Here is a 22,626-nt window from a genome sequence, read left to right as displayed (position 1 = left end):
TAACTGACCTGAGTTCCATATCTGGTACCCTATAGGGTCCACTGAACCCCACCATGAGTAATCCCTGTGTTCAGAGCCAGGAGTAAGCCCTGAGCACCATCAGGTGTGATTCAATCCCCTCTCCAAAAACCCCACCACAATGTGATTATTCTTGGAATAGTTTATGGTCTGTCTGTTGCACTTAACAGGGTTCAGTAAGTATTGTGTCAAGCTAGTGTACCGAAACTCTTATCAGGCTTGGGTCTCTCTGATGATTGGTCTCTCTCTCATGTTCATTGCCATACTGACTCAGGAGAGATAGGGGAAAGTAATTTATGTAGCGCAGTTTACAAGAAAGGGAAGTCTTTTTTATAGTCCTATACCTAACTCTATAACATCCCCTCCACCCTCCGCCCCCCCAGATTTTTGGTTTGTTTTTGGGCCACACCTGACTATTCTCAGGGCTTAGACCTAGCTCTGTGCTAGGACTGGTGGGCCTGGGGGACCATACAGGGTGCCAGTGATTGCATCTTCCCCACTGTACTATTTCTCTGGTCCCCGACCTCTATGCCCCTTGCCAAGAAGATTCTACTCACTAGATATTTCCACCTGCCTCCGTAAAGAAAGTTGGATTTGGCTGATCTCTCCTTTGCATTGTGAGATGGCAGGGGAGAAGGGTGTGGGCAAGAGAGATAATACAACTGGGAAGGTGCTTGCTTTGCATGGCACCAACCTGAGTTTAATCCCTGGAACCCCATATTTTCCTCTGAACACTGCCAGGAATGATCCTGGAGTGCAAAGCCAGGAAGAAGTTGTGAACACTGTTGTTGGGTGTGACCCCAAAACACCAAAACAAAACAAAACAAAAAAGAATTGATTTGTTGTGAGTCAGGCAGTGTGTGTTAATTAGCGATTTTATTTTCTACTTAAGCTAATTGAATAAATTGCTTGTTTAGCTTATTGTAGCATAGGATTGTTAACATTTGTTTTATGTTCTGTAACATTTTAGCAAGTTTTTTGAGGATTTTAATCTTACTACATTAAATATATAAACCATGGGCATATTTCTCCTCTTGAATTTGTGAGTCATAAGTTCTGGTTTTTTGTTTGTTTTTTTTTTTGGGTGATGCCAGCAGTGCTCAGGAAGCGATTGAACTCCTGTATAGGAGATCAGACCCAGACTTCCCGCTTCTTTGTCTGTGCCCCAAGCCCATTGCTTTCTATACATGTATTGAAATAGTCTGGATGGGTTTTTCTCTGTCCTCATTATCCAGCTCTTGTATTTAAATAGACTCATTTAAATTACTAAGTAGATCTATCATTATATCCTGGTCTCCTGAGAGCACAGGAGGCTCCCTCCCCTCTCTCCCCCAGCCCAGCGGCCTTTCTGCCTGCGGTCAGGTATCTGCTTGTCCTCTCTGAGGGCTCTGCTGTTTCTAAGCACCGGTACAGGGCTCGGTACAGGGCTCAGCGGATTTTGATGTGCTTGGTTAGCTGCTCTTCCCCATGAAAACCCCACCTCTGAGAAGACAGGCATATCATTCTTCTCCATCCCAGAATACTCAGTGAGTGAATTGATGAATGAAAAGTCTCTGTGGTTATGAAATATGTTGGCGACTTCATCCTTTCCTTTTGAATGGAACTGGGTTTTGTTTGGGGGGGGTTGGGAACAACACCCAGTAATGCTGTGGACTACACCTCATGCTGTGCCAAACTGTGCCAGATCTGGTTTCAATCTTCAGTTCTAAGCATTGTCAGAAAAATATAAATACTTCAGAATAGACAAAAACCAGTCATGCTTTATGGCATCCTTTATATATGTTTCCTTTTTGGACCAACATAACTTAATTTCTGGTACCTGCATCACACCTGTAGTAAGTAATGTGCCTTTTTTAAAAATTAAATTTCATTTTTAAAAGTTGTTCACAATCTGGGGCTGGAGTGATAGCACAGCGGGTAGGGCGTTTGCCTTGCACGCGGCCAACCCAGGTTCAAATCCCAGTATCCCATATGGTCCCCTGAGCACCGCCAGGAGTGATTCCTGAGTGCAGAGCCAGGAGTAACCCCTGTGCATCGCCAGGTGTGACCCAAAAACCAAAAAAAAAAAAAAAAAGTTGTTCACAAAAGTTGTTTACATTCAATATTCCATCACCAACCCCACCACCATTACATCTTCCCACCACCAATATTTCGGATTTTCCCAACCACCACCCAAGCCTGCCCTAATAGCAGGCCCTAAGTAATTTGTTTTGTACTGCTTGTTATAAATAATCCGCTAAAATGATTTTTAAAAGTTTCCTTAGAGGTGTGTGAAGATCATTGTGTCTAAACCCTTACATAAGAGATTTACTAACATGCTATTACAGATTGAGCTGTGTGTGCTTATATATATGTGTATATATATATACATTTATATATATACATATATATGTATGTATGTATTTTTAATTTTTTTTTATCATGATCAGTTGCCTTCTACTTTACACCCCATCCAGTGTGGTATGCTACTCCTAGTATATCAGTGGTGTAAAGTATGAAATGTCATTTGTGGCCTTGAGTGCCAGGAATTCTAAAATTTTAAATAGGGTGATATAGCTGGAGTTTAAATTTTCTTTCTTTTTTTTTTTAATTTTTGGGCCACACCCAGTGATGCACAGGGGTTACTCCTCACTCTGCACTCAGGAATTACTCCTGGTATTGCTTGGTGGACCATATGGGATGCTGGGAATCAAACTCAGATCCACCACATGTAAAGCAAATGCCCTACTCGCTGTGCTATTGCTCCAGTCCCTGGAGTTTAATTTTCAACTGGATAGTGACTTTGGAGTCTGGAGGTATTTCTGCACCTTGTTGATCTCTTCCAAGATTTATTTGTGGGTCTCTGGATCATGCCATTAATGAGTTATGTGGCACCAGAGGCAGTCCGTGGCCGTGACTGCCAGGCTGCTGGAAGCACTGGGAGATGGGTGGAGGTACCCCATTCCCAACTCTGCGAGAAGCTGGAGATTTCTGTTACAAAACCCGCACACATGAGTTTTTCAGCATATTCACTCATGGATGAGGCTTGTTGGAGCCTGTGGAGATCGACTGTCAACCTGGTGGTGATTGATTTCTAGAGGTTTTTGGCTTCTGGGGCTCTATTAGGGGGGTGTGGGGACTCACCTGTCTTCCTCCATGCTGCCCCAGATGTGAGGTTCACCCTGGCGTGTCATCTGGAGGCATATCTCAGTAATGTGCCTTTAAGAGTGGCATTTATCTGTTGTAACAGACTTCCAGGACTGTGATGTCTTCTGCTGTTGAATGCAGAAGTAATTTTGCATTGTACACCATATTTGTTGGTTCATTTAGCTATCATTTATGCGTTTAATTTGTCCAGAGAGATTTGTGCCTCAAGAGTCATTTTTATCATTGGTTTTGATGAAAACATTCTTTTTTTTTTTCAAATAATCATGTTCTCTTTCTCTTATTAGCTGCCATTATTTATCATGATCATCTCCCGATTCACATTTGAAACATTCTACCTTGCCAGTATATTAATAAGATTCATTGACAGTTTATGTTCCTTGTACTTGGGTACACTAGCAACTCTCTTCTGAAAAGGATGAGAATATTACTGGTCTTAATATTTTTTTTCTAGCTTGCAATTATAGATTCATCAGATGAATCATCTACTTCCATATCAATTTATAATCTAATGGGGGAAATAACATGCTAATGACTCATTTATACATTTACTCAACATAGCAGTTATAATGTAATTATTAATACAAAATATAAATCCTATCAAAAAAGATACAATGTAAAATAATATAATGACACAGTAAACTAACTCCATCAGTCAATAATAGGCAGCTGAAGTATCAACAGAAATACTCATTTTGACAAAATTTCATATTGTTCTTTGGGAAAAACTGTGTAGACAAACCCATAGTAAAATTTAAAGTCAGAATAAGCTTTATTGTATACAACCCTTGTGACTTAGTGAAATGGGGTATTTGGATATTTGTTTTAGCAGACTCAGAAGCAGGCACTATACATAGCATTCATTTTTACATGGCGTGGAAGTATCACTTCAGAAAATTGTACCAGGCAGATTATTGGTGGATACTAGAATTATGGTACACTCACGCAGCAGTTGCTGAATCTAATTCTTACTGCGTTGGCATAACTCTAATCACCTTACCTGAGGATTTAAAATTGAGGTGCCACTTAACTGGTTTTATAAAAATAAACAGACAAGGTTTTCCACTGTAGTAAGCACCCCAGAGTTTTTAGAGAAATAGATGATTGCTTATAAATAAGCCAGTACTCTTGTAAAGGTGAGAGAATAGTTACTTTGTTAAGCAGTTGGCACAGTGTTGAACTGATAATAAAAGGACTTATTCCAGGAGGCACAGAGCAATCATCAATTGGCACACCAGATGGTCAGCCACTGCACTGTCACTGGGTGGTGTGCATCCGACCCAGCAGTCATATTTGAATCAAGTCTGTATTTCTTAAAAGAATCTCATAAATGGTCATGAAAGTTGTTTTTTGTGGGGATAGAAATATGTGTTAAAAAAAAATATGTGTTGTTACCTCATGTGTTCTGTAGAAAACTGTGAAGTAGAAAGGAAACTAGACTCCAATGTTACTCTTTTTTTTTTTTTTTTTTTTTTGCTTTTTGGGTCACACCCAGCGATGCTCAGACCCAGCGATGCTCAGGGGTTACTCCTGGCTTTGTACTCAGGAATTACTCCTGGCGGTGCTTGGGGGACCATATGGGATGCCGGGGATCGAACCCGGGTCAGCCACGTGCAAGGCAAACGCCCTACCCGCTGTGCTATCGCTCCGGCCCCCAATGTTACTCTTGAACTATAAAAATCCCTGAGTTACTAACAGTTATCCATGGGAAGAACAAGTGTTTTTCCTTTCTTTGAAACTAAGATGAATAACTTCCTAGAGTGAGAAAAGGTGAAAAGGGGGATTTTTGTAACATATGATCCAAAAATTAGGTAAAATGAGGGAAGCCGGAGCAATAGTTCTGTGGGTAGTGCACTTATCTTGTATGTAGCTGACCTGAGTTCCATCACCGGCAACCCAGAAGGTCCCATCTGCCCTACTGGGAGTGATCCCTGAATGAAGAACCAGATGTGGCCCAAACACCCCCCCACACTCACACAAAACAAAACAAAACAGAAACCCAAGGAAAAGGAGAGATGTCAAATGAGTGAATATTGTGGTGTTTGTCCAAATAAGCCAAGAATGAATACTGATGAGTGCTTCAGAAGCTATCACACCGTAGTGAATTGTAAAATGTAAGTTTTATAAAACCTACTTATAAAATATATTTTAAAAATTACTAAGTAGTTGTCCTTAAAAAAAGGGGGGGCATCTGTCGAGATAGTATAGTATGCAGCTGACCTGTGTTCCATACCTGATACCCCATATGGTTCTGTTGAGTCCCACCAGGTGATCCCTGAGTACAGAGCCAGGAGTAATCCCTGAGCACTGACAAATTCGGCCCAAAACCTTCCACCTGGAACAAAACAACTTTTATATCTGAGCACTTTCTCAGAGACCAGCACTGGCCCTCTTGCATAACAGTAGAACACGTGTGGAGTGTTTAGGAGCCATACGTGGGCTGGAGAGATACAGCTCAATGATGAGTGCATGCTTTGCATACAGGAGGTCAAGCAGATCTGAACTCCACCAGGAACAATACCCTGCTTGGCCCCCAGCACAGATCTGGGTAATCTGCAGCACTGCCGTGTGTGACCCTGGAACAACAGCTAAAAATGAAACTAACGAGAAGTAGATCTAGTGTGTCAGGGTGCCTCCAAGGGATCAGTAAAGAGCTCCGGAAAGATAGGTTTTCACTGACAGGAGTGTAGCTTTACATTTTTTTTTTTTAACTTTGGTAGAGAAGAATATATCTCACATTGTGTATTCATTCTGCAAATACTGAGTGTGCCTCTAAAGTGTTTGCTTTGCCCCCTAATCTGCGGTTTTCATGATACTGTGGTTTATCCAGGTGTAATAATCCTGTCCTGAAAAGACTGACTCATTTTTATCTAAAGTTAAATGAACCTGACCTGTGCGAGGAGACTCATTTATCAGTTTACAACTGAGGAGATTCTGTTTCGGTTACAGGGAAATTCATTTCAGCTTGTTTGTATACTGCTGACTTTGCATTTTTCAGCATGAACTCATGAGCAATCAGATGGTTTTTTTGTTTATGGAAAAAAACAAAGGAAAATTGCATGGGAGAAATTTTACTCAGATTGTGATAAGCCTAAGAATTCATTTATATTTCACAACTGTTCATATTTGTCAGTTGTTCTTTTGTTTTGCTCTATCTTATCGTGTTAACACATTTTTACTTTTCTGGCTTAATAGAGCTATACTGCCCATTAGTCTGCATCTACATTAAGACTTATGTTGAGGTGGAGGTGAGCCACATCCAGCTGTGCTCAGAGCTTACTTCTGGTTCTGCACTCAAGGATCATTCCTGTTAGTGCACAGGGGACCATGTGTGGTACAAAGGATTGAATCCAGGTTGACTGCAAGGCAAGTGCCCTACCCACTCTACTATCTCTCCAGGCTGTAGAATGGTTTCTACCTGTCACCTGCCCTGAACACAGAGAGGTGACAGGCATTTCATTGATTAGTGTGGAGAGTTCTGTTCAGAGAGGGAAAAGGCACAAGGAAATCACTGATTGATCCCTAGCAAATCCGATGTTTGGGCAACTTAGCTTGGCTTCTACTGTCCTGTCATCCTCTTCTTTCTGAGGACCAGACTGCATGTGTACTTGCCTAGTTTTATGAGCTGCTTTCTTGCCAGGAGACTTTTGAGGGCCCCAAGGCATTTCTGTGCCTTTCAGTTGAAACTATTTCTTTTGCTTTTTTTTTTTTTTTTTTCTTTTTGGGTCACTCTCAGGCAATGCTCAGGGGTTGGGTTACTCTGGCTCTACACTCGGGAATGACTCCTGGTGGTGCTCAGGGGACCATATGGGATGCTGGGGATTGAACCTGGGTTGGCGTGTACAAGGCAAATGCCCTACCCTCTGTACTAGACTCCTGCCCCGAAACTATTTCTTTAACCTTTACTCTCCTATGAATAGGAATAAGATTTATACCATGAGACAAAAGCCACACCCCAGATGGCTTTTAGATTATTTCTTTCTACTTTGGACTTCTGCTGGGATTGCTGAATAGTGGGTGGAACCATAACCCCTAATATGTGAATGTGACCTTACTTGGAAGTAATCATTTAAAGTTTAATCTTGATAGAATAAGATCGTCTTGGGTTTGAGCAGGCCTGAGTTGACCAGCTAGTATTCTTGTGAGAACGCAGATGCTGGGACATGGGCTATAGAGAGAAGACAGCCCCACAGAGCTTTGCAAGCCAGGGTCAGCCTAGAGCTTGAAGGAAGGCATGGAGCCACCACCCCCGGAGCTTTTGTGAGAACTGACACGGATCTAAGCACCTTCCTCTGGGTCTGTCTCCTGCCTCCAGAGCTGTGAGAAACCCGTTACTCCGGGAGCTTAGCCCCAGGAAGTGAATACAACACTCTCGGTGCTTCCTAGAAGTCCACTGCTTTGTCAGGGTTTCTCAGCCTTCTTAAGACTACGGCCTCCTCGTCCTGTTGGTTGGTCCCCAAGTTTTGTGCTGTGACCCACTGTTTACACACTTGTTACCGTTCACACCCTTGGACTGTCCTAAGGCACACGGAGAGCGATATAGGAAATGCTATTCAAGATGACTGGATCTTTCTGAGGGTGTCACAGAATTTTTAGAGCTCACTCTAGCCTTCATTTTGAACCTTTTCCTTTTGGCAGTTCCTGGAATGGTCTTTATTTGGAAGTCATACCATTTGGAGAGACTTCGGATTTTTAGAATACCCAGTTTTAATCTGGGTATTTTATTTCATTTTTTTTTTTTTTTGGTCTGACCATCCTTTAAAAGTCTTTTCCTTCTTGTATTTAAATGTAAGTGACAAGAAGCTGAACAACACCTTAAGTTCTCCTACTGGAACTCTCCTTAGCTAGGCTACCAGTTCATAGCACAAATTTGCCTTCCACATTATGTGAGGCAGAAACATTTGCCACTTTGAAGCAAGGGCTTCTTTTTTCTCTAGTCTTTAGTAGTAGTTTTTCCACTATTATTTTCTCCACTTTACTTAAGCTCTCACCCATAATCTGAAACACTTTCATGCTCTTTCTTCAAGGCTCTTTAACCTCTCTTAGACACTGTTCTCAAAGTTCTTCCAGCTGGTTATAATGTTACTCTCACATTATAGGTTTTTGTTACAGTAGCACCTTCTGCAGGGTACCACAGATCCTGTTAATTATACTGGCTGCATGATTATCTCAGAGCCTAGTGGCAACAAATACTTCTTCCCAGCTTTAGTGCATTAAGACTAGTTTAGCACGGTGGTTCTGCCCAGGGTCTCATGAGCTTCAGTGGAGATGCCAGCCACTGCCAACTGTTGGATAAAGGTCCACCTGCCGTCACAGTGAGGCCTTTCCTCTGGGCTGCTGTCCAGAGTAAGGGATCCTTACTGTCAGGAGGAAGCCACAATACCCTTGTTGCTGAGTCTGGGAAGTTATCCTGCACTTACAAAGTATGAGAGCTGGTACACATAGCCAACCTGGGTTCTGTGTCTCCCATTGCTGAGGTCCTTGAGTACTGCCAGGAGTGACCCCTGCATAGGAGCTGGGTAAGCCCTGAACACAGCTACTGTGGCCCCAAAACCAAAAACAGAGAAGGAAGATTTGGGGTACAGTGGACTGAGCATGTGCCCATCATGCAGAGGTCCTAATTGTTTAGCACTATATGGTCTCAAAATGTGAGTCTGTGAGTCAGAAATATCCTCCAGCACTGCTGAGTGTGGCCCAAGTCAAACCCCCTCCCCCCTCCCCCAAACACACACACACACACAACAAAATTAAAAGAATTAAGTTACTGGAAGAAGGTGCATGATTTGTGGGTGTACAAATTTGTACAACCCAGGATGTATAATGTAGTTTGTAGGGAAACTTGAGGACATGGTGAAGTCTAATATTGTCTGCTGGCATTGCTTTATTGATCAGCCTACAAACAAGGAACCAACAGGATAAAAATGCATAGCTTGTCTGTTATATTTAGATGGGAAGGGGAGTATATCATTGAGGAAATGAGATCTGAGATCGGTGGGGGGCAATGGGTACATTTCCTTTGTATTTTTCTTTTGCTATCACCGGGGGCGATTCCTGAGTGCAGAGCCAGGAGTAACCCCTGTATTACTTTTGGGGAATAAACACCAACAACTCATTGGGATAATGAACTGGGTAGATGTGCCATTGTAAGTTCTGTTTGACAGGTGCCAATTGTGTCAGTGTGTTTGTGTTGTAGATTTGAAGAAGCATCCTTTGAGGGCTAATATGTGCTTGTAAATGAGAATTCTTCTTTTTTTTTTTTTTCTGCTTTTTGGGTCACACCTGGCGATGCACAGGGGTTACTCCTGGCTCTGCACTCAGGAGTTACTCCTGGCGGTGCTCAGGGGACCGTATGGTATGCTGGAAGTTGAATCCGGGTTGGCTGCATGCAAGGCAATGTCCTACCCACTGCACTATCACTCCAGCCCCTAAATGAGAATTATTCTTGACAAAGGCTTTAAAAGGCTCAGTGTAGTGTCCTACACAGAAATCCAGTGCACAATGCACAGACTCGGTGTTGCTCTGGGAAGGGGGATGGGAAGTGGGACTGCTGCTGTGAAATACGACGGACCGTAAGTGAGCCAAGCTCAGGAAGCTGCCGTGAGTAGGGTCACACTCTTCCAGACCTATAGATGTGGTTGTGAGATGTCACTGTGGTCTGGGGGAGGGAATGGATGATTGCTCAGACAAGGAGAGCTCTAGGAACTTTCACTAGTCTGTGTCTCATCCAGTTTCTTCTCTTCCAACAGAGTGATACAACAGATCTTTGCAGAATTCTTTGCAAATTCTGCAATTCCTGGATCCCCACACCCCTTTTCCTGGTAAGTACCTCATTGGCTTCTGTCTTACTCTGCTGGAGTAGCATCATTTTAGGTACTAGAGTTTCTGTGCCATCGCAGGAAAGAGAAGGAGCTGCATGGGTGAGTACAGAGGTCTAAGTGGCAGGCCCCTTGCCCAGATGCAATCAGATCATGATATCATCATGTGGCTCAAGGGGGCTCCTGCTCCGTGAGGGGAACTGGGACTGGACTGGCTGATTCTGTTCAGATTCTGGCCTGAGGGTGTTGAGGTGGGGTGAGATGGCCCCTGTTAGTTTGGAATCTGATGTGTGGGTTTCTTTAGATCTTATAGGAAGGCTTTATTTGCTAGAGATTTCTGAAATTGAAAGCATACCACTTAGATTTCTTTTTCCTTACTTGGGAAAGGCAGAAGGCCATCAGTATCGGAGTAGGCTGTGGGTGAAGGAATTTCCTCTTGTCTGGACAATTATTTGCTGCCTTTGAGTCTGCCCGGAAAACTTCTTTGCTCAGAAGGACCTCTGTCCATCCGTTTGCCCTTTTTTCCAACCTTTCATTTCTTTAAATACGTTCTGGCCCAGGAGTCTGCACTCCCAGAGGGTCCCCAGTCGCTCCAAGAAGAGGAGCTGCTATAAGTACAGTAACTGTTGGTACTGCTGCTATTTGGTAACTGTTCCAGGGCAGTTGCTTCTCAACGTGAAATCTCACTGTCCACACAGCCTCCTAGAATGAGGGACAGTAGCTGTTGATGTGAGACTTCCTTTCAGTCACAGGGGGAGCTCTGGAGGAGCAGCTCATCTATGTTGAGTGTATGTGGGAACGAAGAAGACAGAGTTCTCTTAGCCAGTAGGCAGTGAGTGAGTCACTCTGCGCCGGTTCGTCACGTGGTACTGCAGGTGCATTTCACGTTTTATGCTTCTAGAGAAAGAGAGAATCTCTGGATAATCGGTTTGGCCTGGAAAGTATCTGGGAATTCTTTGGTCCTTGATCCTAGAGGCCTAGTGACTTTCCAGCTCAGAGCCAGCACGACCCTCTCCGGCTCTCCCTGTGGTGTCGGGGGCCTGGCCGCTCCATCTAACGCTGTCTGTCTCATCTCCCGTATAGGAGCGGGACGCTGCACTCCAACCCTGGGGACTATGCCTGGGGTCAGACAGGGCTTGATGCCATTGTAACCCAGGTGAGGAGCTGCCTCTGGGGTGTCTGTCCATTGTCTCCCGCTTCACAGACTTCCTGCTTTCCTTCTGCTACTTTCGGAAATGGCAGTCATTCTGCTTTCACTAATGTTTTGAGCTGATGGGCTTCTGTTTTACTAAAAGGATCAAAGGTTTATGGGTTTAGCTCAGCATCCGTGTACCTTGTAGAGCCTAGAGAAGATGGCTTTCACCTCCACAGAAATAAAGCACTTTTGAAACAAACAGTACTTGGTATTTTTTTGGCTTTTTGTTCAGTCCTATTTACCTGTATGTCACACACAAAAAAGAAGGATCTGCTCACATGTTGAAGCAGGGATTTCTGCTAGTTGGAGCAAAGTAGGGGAAGGAAGCAGAGAAAAAGATATTCCCATGCCATGTATAAGTGCTTCCACTTGTTTATTTTAATTTAATTGGTTTTTCCATTTCCCTTGTGGATTGCTGAGACTACAAGGCATGTCATTTATATCCAACTCTTCTGACAGGCAGTGATTTACCTGTTTCTTGGCTTACTTTATGCTACTTTCCATATGCCCATCCTTTCCTTCCTTCCAACAGAATGAGGTCTTGGGACCAGTTTTGTTACTTTTCAACTAGGCTGTAGTCTTATGACATTAAGGCCCTTTTGCTGCCTCTTGCTTTATGCCCAGAAGTGGACCTGCCAGTGTTGAGTCTGTTTCTGGGCTTACACTAATGTTGGCTGAAATCATAAAGCAGTTGTGAGTGTTCTGGCAGCAGGAAAGAGGGAGACAGCCTGTCAGAGCCTGGCCACAGTAAGCGCAACTAATCTGTCTAACATCACCACTGTTTGTTCTCAGCTGGAGCAGTGTCCTCCAAGAGGTGGTCAGATGTCTGCTGCTTCATCATTTCCTTTTTCTTTTTCTGTAGCTTTTAGGACAACTGGAAAACACAGGCCCTCCGCCAGCTGACAAGGAAAAGATCGCGTCTCTGCCAACAGTGCCAGTGACTCAAGAACAAGTCGGTAGGTTTGTTTTTATACTGATTCGGTCATCTTTTGGTCTCTATTCAAAATTCCAACAATTTCTTACTTTGGAATCTTAATGTACAGCTGTAGCACTCCTCAGATTCCTACTTGGGGCTAGAAATGGGCACTTCCTTCTTCTTTTTTTGGTTTTTGTTTTTAGCAATGCTCAGGACTCACTCCTGGACCTGCTTTCAGGAAGTACTCCTGTTGGTGCTCAGGGGACGATATAGGATGCCAGGGATTGAACCTGGGTTGGCTGCGTGCAGGGCAAACACTCTACCCACTGTCCTACCTCTCCAGCCCAGCACCCACTCCTCCTTAAGGCTCAGTCAACAGATATTTCCAGGGCAACGCCCATGTTCCTTTTCAGGAGAGTGACCTTAGACCTGAAGAGGACTGTGTCAGAAGTAGGAGAAGGCACACTTGACAGCAGGAAAGGGCTTCGCTATAGAGGACCCCGACTCTAGCAGAGTAGTGGGTACTGGATGTTTTGGATGGGAGTTTCTGATTTTTTTTTTCCCAAATGGAGGAATGAGAGAATTCAAGTGATCTTTTGCAAAGACTAGTTTAGAAGCAGTTTAGAAAATGGGCTGACCAGGTCCAGATGGATTTACTGGCGAATTCTTCCAAACATTTAAAGAAGACCTGTTGCCAGTTCTCCTCAAGCTTTTCCAGGAAATTGAAAAAACAGGAACTCTCCCAAACAGTTTCTATGAAGCACACATCTCCCTAATACCAAAAGCAAACAAAGACACTACTAAGAAAGAAAATTATAGACCAATATCCCTGATGAACACCGATGCGAAGATCCTCAACAAAATATTAGTAAATAGGATCCAACAACTCATCAAAAAGATCATACACCATGACCAAGTGGGATTCATCCCAGGGATGCAAGGATGGTTTAACATTCGGAAATCAATCAACATAATCCATCATATCAACAAAAGTAAAGATAAAAACCATATGATCATATCAATAGATGCAGAGGAAGCATTTGACAAGATCCAACATCCATTCATGATGAAAACCCTCACCAAAATGGGTTTTGGAGGAACTTTTCTCAAGATAGTCAAAGCCATGTACCACAAGCCTACGGCAAGCGTTATCCTCAATGGGGAAAAACTAAGGGCCTTTCCTCTAAGATCAGGCGCAAGACAAGGATGCCCACTCTCACCACTTCTCTTCAATATAGTACTGGAAGTACTTGCGATAGCTGTTAGACAAGAAAAAGAGATTAAGGGCATCCAGGTAGGAAAGGAAGAAATCAAACTCTCACTACTTGCAGATGATATGATATTATATCTAGAGAAGCCTAAAGCCTCTACTAAGAAACTCTTAGAAACAATAGACTTATACAGTAAAGTTGCAGGCTACAAAATCAATACCCAGGGGGCTGGAGCGATAGCACAGCGGGTAGGGCGTTTGCCTAGCACGCGGCCGACCCGGGTTCGATCCTCGGCATCCCATATATATGGTCCCCCAAGCACCGCCAGGAGTAATTCCTGAGTGAAAAGCCAGGAGTAGCCCCTGAGCATCGCTGGGTGTGACCCAAAAAGCAAAAAAAATCAATACCCAAAAATCCATGGCCTTCCTATATGCAAACAATGAGGCAGAGGAAAGGGACATGAAAAAAGCAATCCCATTCACAATCGTGCCCCAGAAAATCAAGTACCTTGGAATCAGCTTAACCAAGGAAGTTAAGACCTCTACAAAGAAAACTATAAAACGGTACTCCATGAAATAAAAGAGGACACGAGGAAATGGAAACATATACCCTGCTCATGGATAGGGAGAATCAATATTGTCAAAATGGCAATACTCCCCAAAGCATTATACAGATTCAACACGATCCCTATAAGGATATCTATGACATTCTTCAAAGAAACGAATCAAACAATCCTAAAATTCATATGGAACAACAAACGCCCACGGATAGCTAAAACAATTCTTGGGAAAAAGACGATGGGAGGCATCACCCTCCCCAACCTAAAACTTTACTACAAAGCGGTAACAATTAAAACAGCATGGTACCGGAACAAAGGCAGAGCCGCAGACCAATGGAACAGGGTGGAATATCCCTACACACAACCCCAAATATATGATCATCTAATCTTTGATAAGGGAGCAAGAGATGTGAAGTGGAGCAAGCAAAGCCTTTTTAACAAATGGTGCTGTCACAACTGGACAACCACATGCAAAAGAATGGGCTTAGACCTCTTCCTGACACCATGCACAAAAATCAGATCAACATGGATTAAAGACCTCAACATCAGACCACAAACCATAAGGTACATTGAAGACAAGGTCGGCAAAACCCTCCACGATATTGAAGATAAAGGTATCTTCAAAGATGACATGCAACTGACCAACCAAGTGGAAACAGAGATCAACAAATGGGACTACATTAAACTAAAAAGCTTCTGCACCGCAAAAGACACAGTGACCAGAATACAAAGACATCTGCAGAATAGGAAAAGATATTTACACAATACCCATCAGATAAGGGGTTGATATCAAGGGTATATAAAGCACTGGTTGAACTCTACAAGAAAAAAACATCCAACCCCATCAGAAAATGGGGCGAAGAAATGAACAGAAACTTTCCCAAGGAAGAGATACAAATGGCCAAAAGGCACATGAAAAAGTGCTCTACATCACTAATCATCAGGGAGATGCAGATCAAAACAACTATGAGATACCACCTCACACCAGAGACTGGCACACATCCAAAAAAACAAAAACAGCCACTGTTGGAGAGGATGTAGGGAGAAAGGGACCCTTCTACACTGCTGGTGGGAATACCGACTGGTTCAGCCCTTTTGGAAAACAATATGGACGATTCTCAAAAAATTAGAAATTGAGCTCTCATTTGACCCAGCAATACCACTGCTGGGAATACATCCCAGAGAAGCAAAAATGTATAGTCGAGATGACATCTGCACTTATATGTTCATCGCAGCACTATTTACAATAGCCAGAATCTGGAAAAAACCTGAGTGCCCTAGAACAGATGACTGGTTGAAGAAACTTTTGTACATCTGTACAATGGAATACTATCCAGCTGTTAGAAAAAATGAGGTCATGAACTTTGCATATAAGTGGATCAGCATGGAAAGTATCATGCTAAGTGAAGTGAGTCAGAAAGAGAGACAGACATAGAAAGATTGCACTCATCTGTGGAATATAGAATAACAGAGTAGGAGACTAACACCCAAGAATAGTAGAAATAAGTACCAGGAGGTTGACTCCATGGCTTGGAAGCTGGCCTCACATTCTGGGGAGAGGGCAACTCAGAGAAGAGAACACCAAGTAAAATGTGGTTGGAGGCCATGCGGGGGAAGGGAGATGCGTGCTGAATGTAGACTAGAGACTGAACACAATGGCCACTCAACACCCCTATTGCAAACCACAACATCTAATTAGAGAGAGAGAACAAAAGGGAATACCCGGCCACAGTGGCAGGGTGGGGTAGGGGGATGGGATTGGGGGAGTGGGAGGGATGCTGGCTTTATTGGTGGTGGAGAATGGGCACTGGTGAAGGGATGGGTTTTTGAACATTGTATGAGGGAAACATGAGCACGAAAATGTCTAAATCTGTAATTGTACCCTCACGGTGATTCACTAATTAAAAAAATAAATAAATTTAAAAAACAAAAACAAAAAAAAAAGAAAATGGGCTGAAATCTGGGGAGATAGCTCCATGGGTTGGAGCGCAGGCTTTGCGTGTGGGAGGTCTGGGCTCGATCTCTGGTACCAAACATGGATGGGAGCAAGCCCCTGGCACCAAGCCTGGAATAGTCCACAGCATCCTTGGGGTGTGGCCCAAAACCCAGGGGGGAAAAGTCAGTGCAATGTTACTGCAGCAGAAATGGTGTTGCTGTTACTGAGCGGGGCGCTTGTGAGGGGTCCTGAGTTGAGTCAGGAGGCACTGTTTTTTGCTTCTGAACTTGTTTACTTGGAGACACACGCTGAAATACAAGTAAACGTTAACTGGGGATGGCTCTGACATTACCCTTCAGAAAATTAGCATAAATCTTGAGGAGATGGGCCTGCAATTGGGGATGCCACTAGAAAGCTGTTGTAATAGCTGAGGTGTAAGAGAGAGCCAGAAGGAGGGTGAGACGGAAGGGTGCCTGGGTGCTGGTCTTCCTGCCGCATCCAACCGGAGTCACCGACATGGCTCCCGGTGTGCCTTCTAGCAGTTTCCCAGTCCTCTGGGAGGAGGACTGGCTCCTGCCCATGCAGGGTGGGTGCTCTGCTGCCAAGCCTCGGGCACACACAGCTCTCAGTCAGCAGCTGGTGAGGTGGGTCTTAGAGCTGCCAGGCTGAAGAGGATGTGCCGTGTGAAAAACACAAGGGTAAAGGAGCTTGGGGCAGCGAAGCTATTGAAGGTTGCTGATGTGAGTCCCTTGGTGGTGGTGGACAGTGGTCTGTGTTGCCTCTGGGGACAGTGGCTGCCAGAGATGAGCACAGCTTTGTAAGATGTTCTGCTTTCGCTGAGTCTGAGTTTATCTTCCTACCCTCCCGTTGGAGAGGAGACCTTCCATACTCCGGCGAGACCTGGATGGAAAATAGAACTGGCCCACTTGTCAGTCCTCTTTGTTTCACACCACACCCAACACTACTCAGGAGTGACCCCTCCCAGGGCCTGGGCTGTGCTGTGTGTTGTCAGGGAGTTGAATCAGCTGTGCAGTATTCAGGGCCTCACCTTGTGTTGTCTCTCAGACCCCACACTTTTCTCTCTCTTCATTAAAAAAGAATTTGTTTTTGTTTGGGGGCCACACCTAGTGACACTCGGGGGTTCCTCCTGGCTCTGCACTCAGAAATCACTCCTGCTGGTGTTTGGGGGACCATATGGGATGCCAGAGATTGAACCTGGGTCGGCCATGTGCAAGGCCCATGCCCTCCCCGCTGTGTTCTTGCTCCAGCCCCTTCAGTCCTTTTTTAAATCTTCTTAACAGCTATAGCCTCCACCTCCTTTTTGTGCTTGGTTTTGTTTTTTTGTGGGGAGGCACATCTGGCATTGCTTGGGTTACTCCTGGCTCTGTGCTTAGGAATCATCCTGGCAGTGCTTAGGGCACGATATGTGATCCTGGGGATCGAACCTGGATCAGTCATGTGCAAAGCAAGCCCTTACCCACTGTGCTGTCTTCTGGCCCCTCCCTTTTCTGGGTAAAACACAAGCAATTATTTAAATTTTTTTTATTCAATCACCATGGATCACAAAGTTACAAAAATATGATTGAGTTTCAGGCACACAGTGTTCAACACCAATCCTTTCAGTAGTATCCACTATCCTCCACCCATGTTCCCTGTTTGCCTGCTGTCCTCCAGCCTCTATGTGACTCTCACCCACTCCTGCCCCACCTCACTTTGAAATAAGACTTAAAATTCCTGTTGTGGAACTTTGGGGACCCTTTGAGCCCTTCTGTAGCCGTTCCTTGGTTGGTTCAAGACCCTGGATTCATTTTCCCTTCCTTTCTGCTTGCTTAGAGGCATTTCCTCCTTCCCCAGATACAGGTCTCGAGTGCCCAGTTTGCAAAGAAGATTACACAGTGGAAGAGGAGGTCCGGCAGCTGCCCTGCAACCACTTCTTCCACAGCAGCTGCATTGTGCCCTGGTTAGAGCTGGTGAGTATGTGGCTGCCACCCGGGGGGTGTTGGCACCGAGAAGGAGAGGCTTTGCTGAGGCACCCTGGGTTCCCCACGGCTCCATTTGGACCTGCTCTGACCAGGGGCAGGAATCAGAGCTCATGGGCCACTGGTCTAGATGTAGATTCTCTCATTTCTTTTTGACGTTTGATTTGGGGGCTGGAGAGATCTATCGGGGTATGATCTTGCCTGATCAGGAACTGGGTGACATGCATAGGACCCAGCTCCATCCCCAGCACTGCCAGGTGTGGCCCACACTGCCCGCCTCTGCCTTTCACACACCCCTCCATCCCCACCCCAGGGGAACAGAGTCAGGCTTGGTCTGAGCAGGATCCTGTTTTTTCACATTTAATTAATTTTTTTTTCTTTTGGGGTCGTACCTGGTGATGCTCAGGGGTTACTCCTGGCTCTGCACTCAGGAATTACTCCTGGTGGTGCTTGGGGGACCATATGAGATGCTGGAGATCGAACCCTGGTTGGCCGTGTGCTAAGTAAATGCCCTCCCCATTGTACTATCATTGCTCTGGCCCCAAGCATCCTGGAAACCGTAGGGAATGCCATGGATTGGACCTGTGTCAGCCTTGTGCAAGGCAAACATCCTACGAGCTGTACTCTCACTTACTCTGGCCCTCAAACATGAATTTTTTTTTTTTTTTTGCTTTTTGGGTCACACCTGGCGATGCACAGGGGTTACTCCTGGCTCTGCACTCAGGAATTACTCCTGGCGGTGCTCAGGGGACCATATGGGATGCTGGGGATCGAACCCGGGTCGGCCACGTGCAAGGCAAATGCCCTACCCACTGTGCTATCACTCCAGCCCCACAAGCATGAATATTTTAACGCCCTTTTATTTCTTTGAGCAAATGCAATCAAGGAAACCAGTGTTTCCTGTGAGGAAAAGTTTTGTCTCCTATAGTAAACAAATAGACATAATAGTTGTTTAGTGCTTTAGAGTAGAAACCCAGGAACGTGTTTCTCACTCTCGTTTTCACTCACGTCTGCCAGACCTGACTGTGTCGCCTTCCGGTTTCTTAGGCCAGCCACTGACATGGACTGTTCTTTGTTGCAGCACGACACGTGTCCCGTATGTAGGAAAAGCTTAAATGGTGAGGACTCGACCACACGGCATGGCCAGAGCTCAGAGGCCGCTGCTGGCAGCAGACTGAGCGGTGACAGCCAGCCCCATGACCGATGGACTTTCTGAAGCCAGAGACTGTCTGAGCCAGGCCATGGGGCCTCTCCTCACGGCCGTGAATTGTATCAAAACTAAAAACCAGTAGGTGGATCTAGGAACTGCATATAACCCCCCCCCAATAATATTAATGCAATGAGTGTTTTTCTTCTCTAAATTTAAAGTTAGTCTCTGCAGATGGAATTGTATCTTCAACCAAATGCCTCTTACTCCCGAATTCAGATGATTTTATAAGCGTGAAACTTAATTATGTGGGTTCCCCCCACCAGAGTAGAATCTGTTCCTTAAAGTCTAGCTTGTCCTCCGCTCTGCCATGTTCCCTTCTAATGGGCCTTCCCGTTGCCTCCTGCAGTGTCTGCTAACATTCATGCATTTCGTAGTGACCACGGTGGAGCCACAGCCCCAGAGTCCTGCTGATCTAAAAGTTCTTTCATTTTTTTATTGTGAAAAAGTAGTTACTCTTGGCCACCTTATTCATAAGGTGAAGTCCGATTAATTCCGGAATCTGTGATGAATGATCTTGACTCTTCAGAGAGCAAGATTGTGGTGGGAAGGAGAGAATGGCGTATCATTGTGTACTTTGGTTTTCTCATTCCCATTTTTATAGACTGCTCCCATGATGCAGTTTCCCCAGAAACCAGCCTGACAGGGCTTCGTCTCCTTGGGCCGGAGTCTGAGTCTGGTCCCTTTCTGCGGGCGAGACGGGCGGCAAAGAGGCACACGTGGAGACATGTGAAGTCTTCAGTTCTGAGAGTTTTTAGTGACCTTTTTCTGGTTCTGAGGTTCATTGTTTGGTGGTGTTTTTTTGTCTGGGGGGCCATGAAAGTCATTTCCCACCTGGAAGTAGAATCACTTCACGACTGCTTCTCCTTGTCAAGTCATTGTCTTTCATAATATCTCGGGTTTGCGGAGTTCAGGTTTTACATGGTCTCGTATTACTTTTGAAGCCTTGATTTCATCTGTGAACTTTTTCTCTTCTTAGCTCTGGCTATTCTGGGAGTCGTGCTGACCAGGAGCATGCTCAACAGGCCCGGGTTGGGGAGAGGCAGGCATTCTTCTTCCTGCCCCGCTGGGCCCGTGCATGGGGACATGCTCTGAGAGCTTTTAGAGGGTTCAAAGAAAATAAATGAATTCAAGAACGTTGATGCAATTTCAAAATTTCAAAAGGAAATGACGGGGAAACGTGACCCGTAGCCGGGGCCCCCAGCTGTGCTGGGGCATCTCCCTGTAGAGTCACGTCAGTCCTCGGGCATTGCGTCTCGGGTTTGCTGACTCCTGTACACTGATCCTAGGGATGAGGGGAGAGGGGTGTAGATGTATCTTAGTATGTACTTCTGTAGATGGTTAAGGACTAGGGGAGGGAAGGGCACACAGAGAGGGACTAGATGAATTTGTAGCCTTCCCCTGAGAGTTGTGACCATAAGGTTTGATTCAGGTTGGGCCCTGAGGGAATAAAGATGTTTTCTCATTGATATGCTTCCTTTGTCATCCCTCTGTAGAGATGGTTTCTTTCTTTTTATTTGATATGTGTGTTTTGGGGGGGGGGGCAGGGTCATGGGACTTGGGCAACACCTAGCTGAGTACTCTGGACTCAGTTTTTTGGCTCAATCTGACGGTGCTCAGGAGACCTTGTGAGGCTAAATACCTTAATGCCTGAGTTATGTTTCCAGCCAGAATGATCTTTTCAGAGAAGGTGAACTGTTTGCACTCATTATTGAAACGTAACTCAGAAGCACACGTTGGTTCTTGCATGGAGGTTGAGAAAACCAATCTCCTCAGTGGGGAGGGAGGGTAGTGGGGTTAGCTATAGATATTTTATTTTATCTTAGTTTATTTTTGGTTGTTGGGCTATTCTTGGTGGTGCTCAGGGCTTACTCCTAACTTCTAGCTCAGTGCTCAGGCATCATTCCTGGAGGGCTCAGGGGCCCATATGGGATGCTGGGAATCGAACCTGGTTTGGCAAGACAAGCACCCTACCTGCTGTACTATCACTCCAGCCCTGACAATGAATATTTTATAGCCGCTACTTATATGGAGCTCTGTTTTGAAACTGGAGCCATTGCCATTTTATTTATTTTTTTACTTTTTGGGTCACACCCAGCTATGCTCAGGGGTTAATTTTGTCTCTGCACTCAGGAATCACTCCTGGCAGTGCACGGGGGACCATATGGGATGCCGGGAATCGAACCCAGTTTGGCCGCATGCAAGCAAATGCCCTACCCACTGTATTGTCTGGCCCCCGTTGCCATTTTCAAGAATAGTGATATTAGCACTCAGAAAATTATGATGTCTGAAGCAAATTGTGTCTGCCTGGAGATCCCAGAACAGAGCTATAGTTTATCTTAAAATAGAGAACTGGAAAGCGTATGAGAAACCTCATGGAGGAAGGAAGTAAAGTGTTGGGTGGGAATCACTTTTTTCATCCATAGGACAGCGGGTAGTATTGTCTAATTTAGCTGAGGTTCTCTTCCTGATAGAGGGCCTGAGGCTCATTTTGCTGTTGACCTCACCCTTTCTCACTCACTCACATTTGTAGTGCTTCTAGAATAGGAAGCATAGCAGACTTCCAGGTCAGTTTTGATCATGGAAGAAGAATTTTCTAGAATTGAGAGAGAATTTTATAGATTTATTATAAGAAATTCATTCCTATGATTTTGGAGGCCAAGAATCCCCAGATCCAGAGGCAGGTCAGCAGGAGACCCAGAGGTGTGGCTCTAGTTCGGTCCCAGAGGCCTGTACACGAGGTGGGGGGTGGCCAGGATGTGGGTGCTGATCTGACAGCTGGGAGGTAGAAGACCTTTCAGAGACCCCACTTCACTTGGAGCCTAAAGGTGGCAAAGGCCAGTGTGGTGCCACTCAGCCAGTCTGGCCTGAGATGTGTCCCCGGCATGGGCAGGCGCCTGTCTTCCCTCCGCTGCTGACTGCTGACTCGGGAATTCTCTCTCCACACACCCAGGATGTGAGGGCCAGTGTCCGGGTGCTCCTTGGTTCAGGCAGGCTAACACAGGTTGTCATCACAAGAACAGAAACGGTGCACAAGGTGTGGGCCACCTCTCATTTTGCCTTGGAAACTGTTTCTGAGAGATGCCCGCCTTACCAGGAGAGCTTGGGACAGGACTGCTCAGAGGAGTGACTGTGCGTGCCAAGTCTGTGGTTCCCCCACCGCCGGGATGACCGGGAGTCTGAGAAGCCTGCCTTTCTGGGAGAAACATCGCGATCCAGAACTCCTGCACCAGGACATGGCTGTGACCGAGCTGCTTGTGGAAACGCCCGCTGGAGAGTGCAGTCTGGACAGGGCGCTTGGGGTGGCCTGTGCTTTCCTTCCCAGAGGTGGAGATGCAGGCCTTTGGGAGTCCCTGGAGAAGTGATGGGGTGGAGACAAGACAAAACCTGGGGACTTCACGTCCGGATCCCTTGGCCATGATGCCTTTTTCTTCATCTCAGCTGACCCTCCCCACCTGCCCCAAATACCCCCAGACTCCCGCAGTCCGTGAAGAGTAGGCTTTTCGGACTCACAACAAGCTTCTCTTTCTCTTGTCCGTTATAATTTGAAATAAAATGATTTGGGAAGAAAAGTTTTGTTAGCACGTAACATAACAATCCTAGAGATTATAGACTTGGAAGTTGAGAGATTATACAATAGGGCAGT

The 22,626-nt window shown here is 45.2% G+C and overlaps 1 protein-coding gene across 1 annotated transcript in view; it reads left to right on the top strand.

The window, feature by feature from the left end:
- RNF115 (ring finger protein 115) overlaps positions 1-20,444 on the top strand; it is a 54,894-nt gene extending 34,450 nt beyond the window's left edge. Inside the window, exons 5-9 of the mRNA XM_055140952.1 lie at positions 9,909-9,980; positions 11,061-11,133; positions 12,035-12,128; positions 17,649-17,764; positions 18,855-20,444. Coding sequence (XP_054996927.1) covers positions 9,909-9,980; positions 11,061-11,133; positions 12,035-12,128; positions 17,649-17,764; positions 18,855-18,989 — 490 coding nt within the window. The 3' untranslated portion in view covers positions 18,990-20,444. The remainder of the gene's footprint in view (positions 1-9,908; positions 9,981-11,060; positions 11,134-12,034; positions 12,129-17,648; positions 17,765-18,854) is intronic.
- The last annotated feature ends 2,182 nt before the right edge of the window (positions 20,445-22,626 follow it).

Source organism: Sorex araneus, chromosome 5 (assembly GCF_027595985.1).
Source record: "Sorex araneus isolate mSorAra2 chromosome 5, mSorAra2.pri, whole genome shotgun sequence".
Classification (NCBI taxonomy): Eukaryota; Metazoa; Chordata; class Mammalia; order Eulipotyphla; family Soricidae; genus Sorex; species Sorex araneus.
The sequence above is the reverse complement of the archived record's forward strand: the minus strand, read 5'-3'. Positions and strand labels throughout refer to the sequence as shown.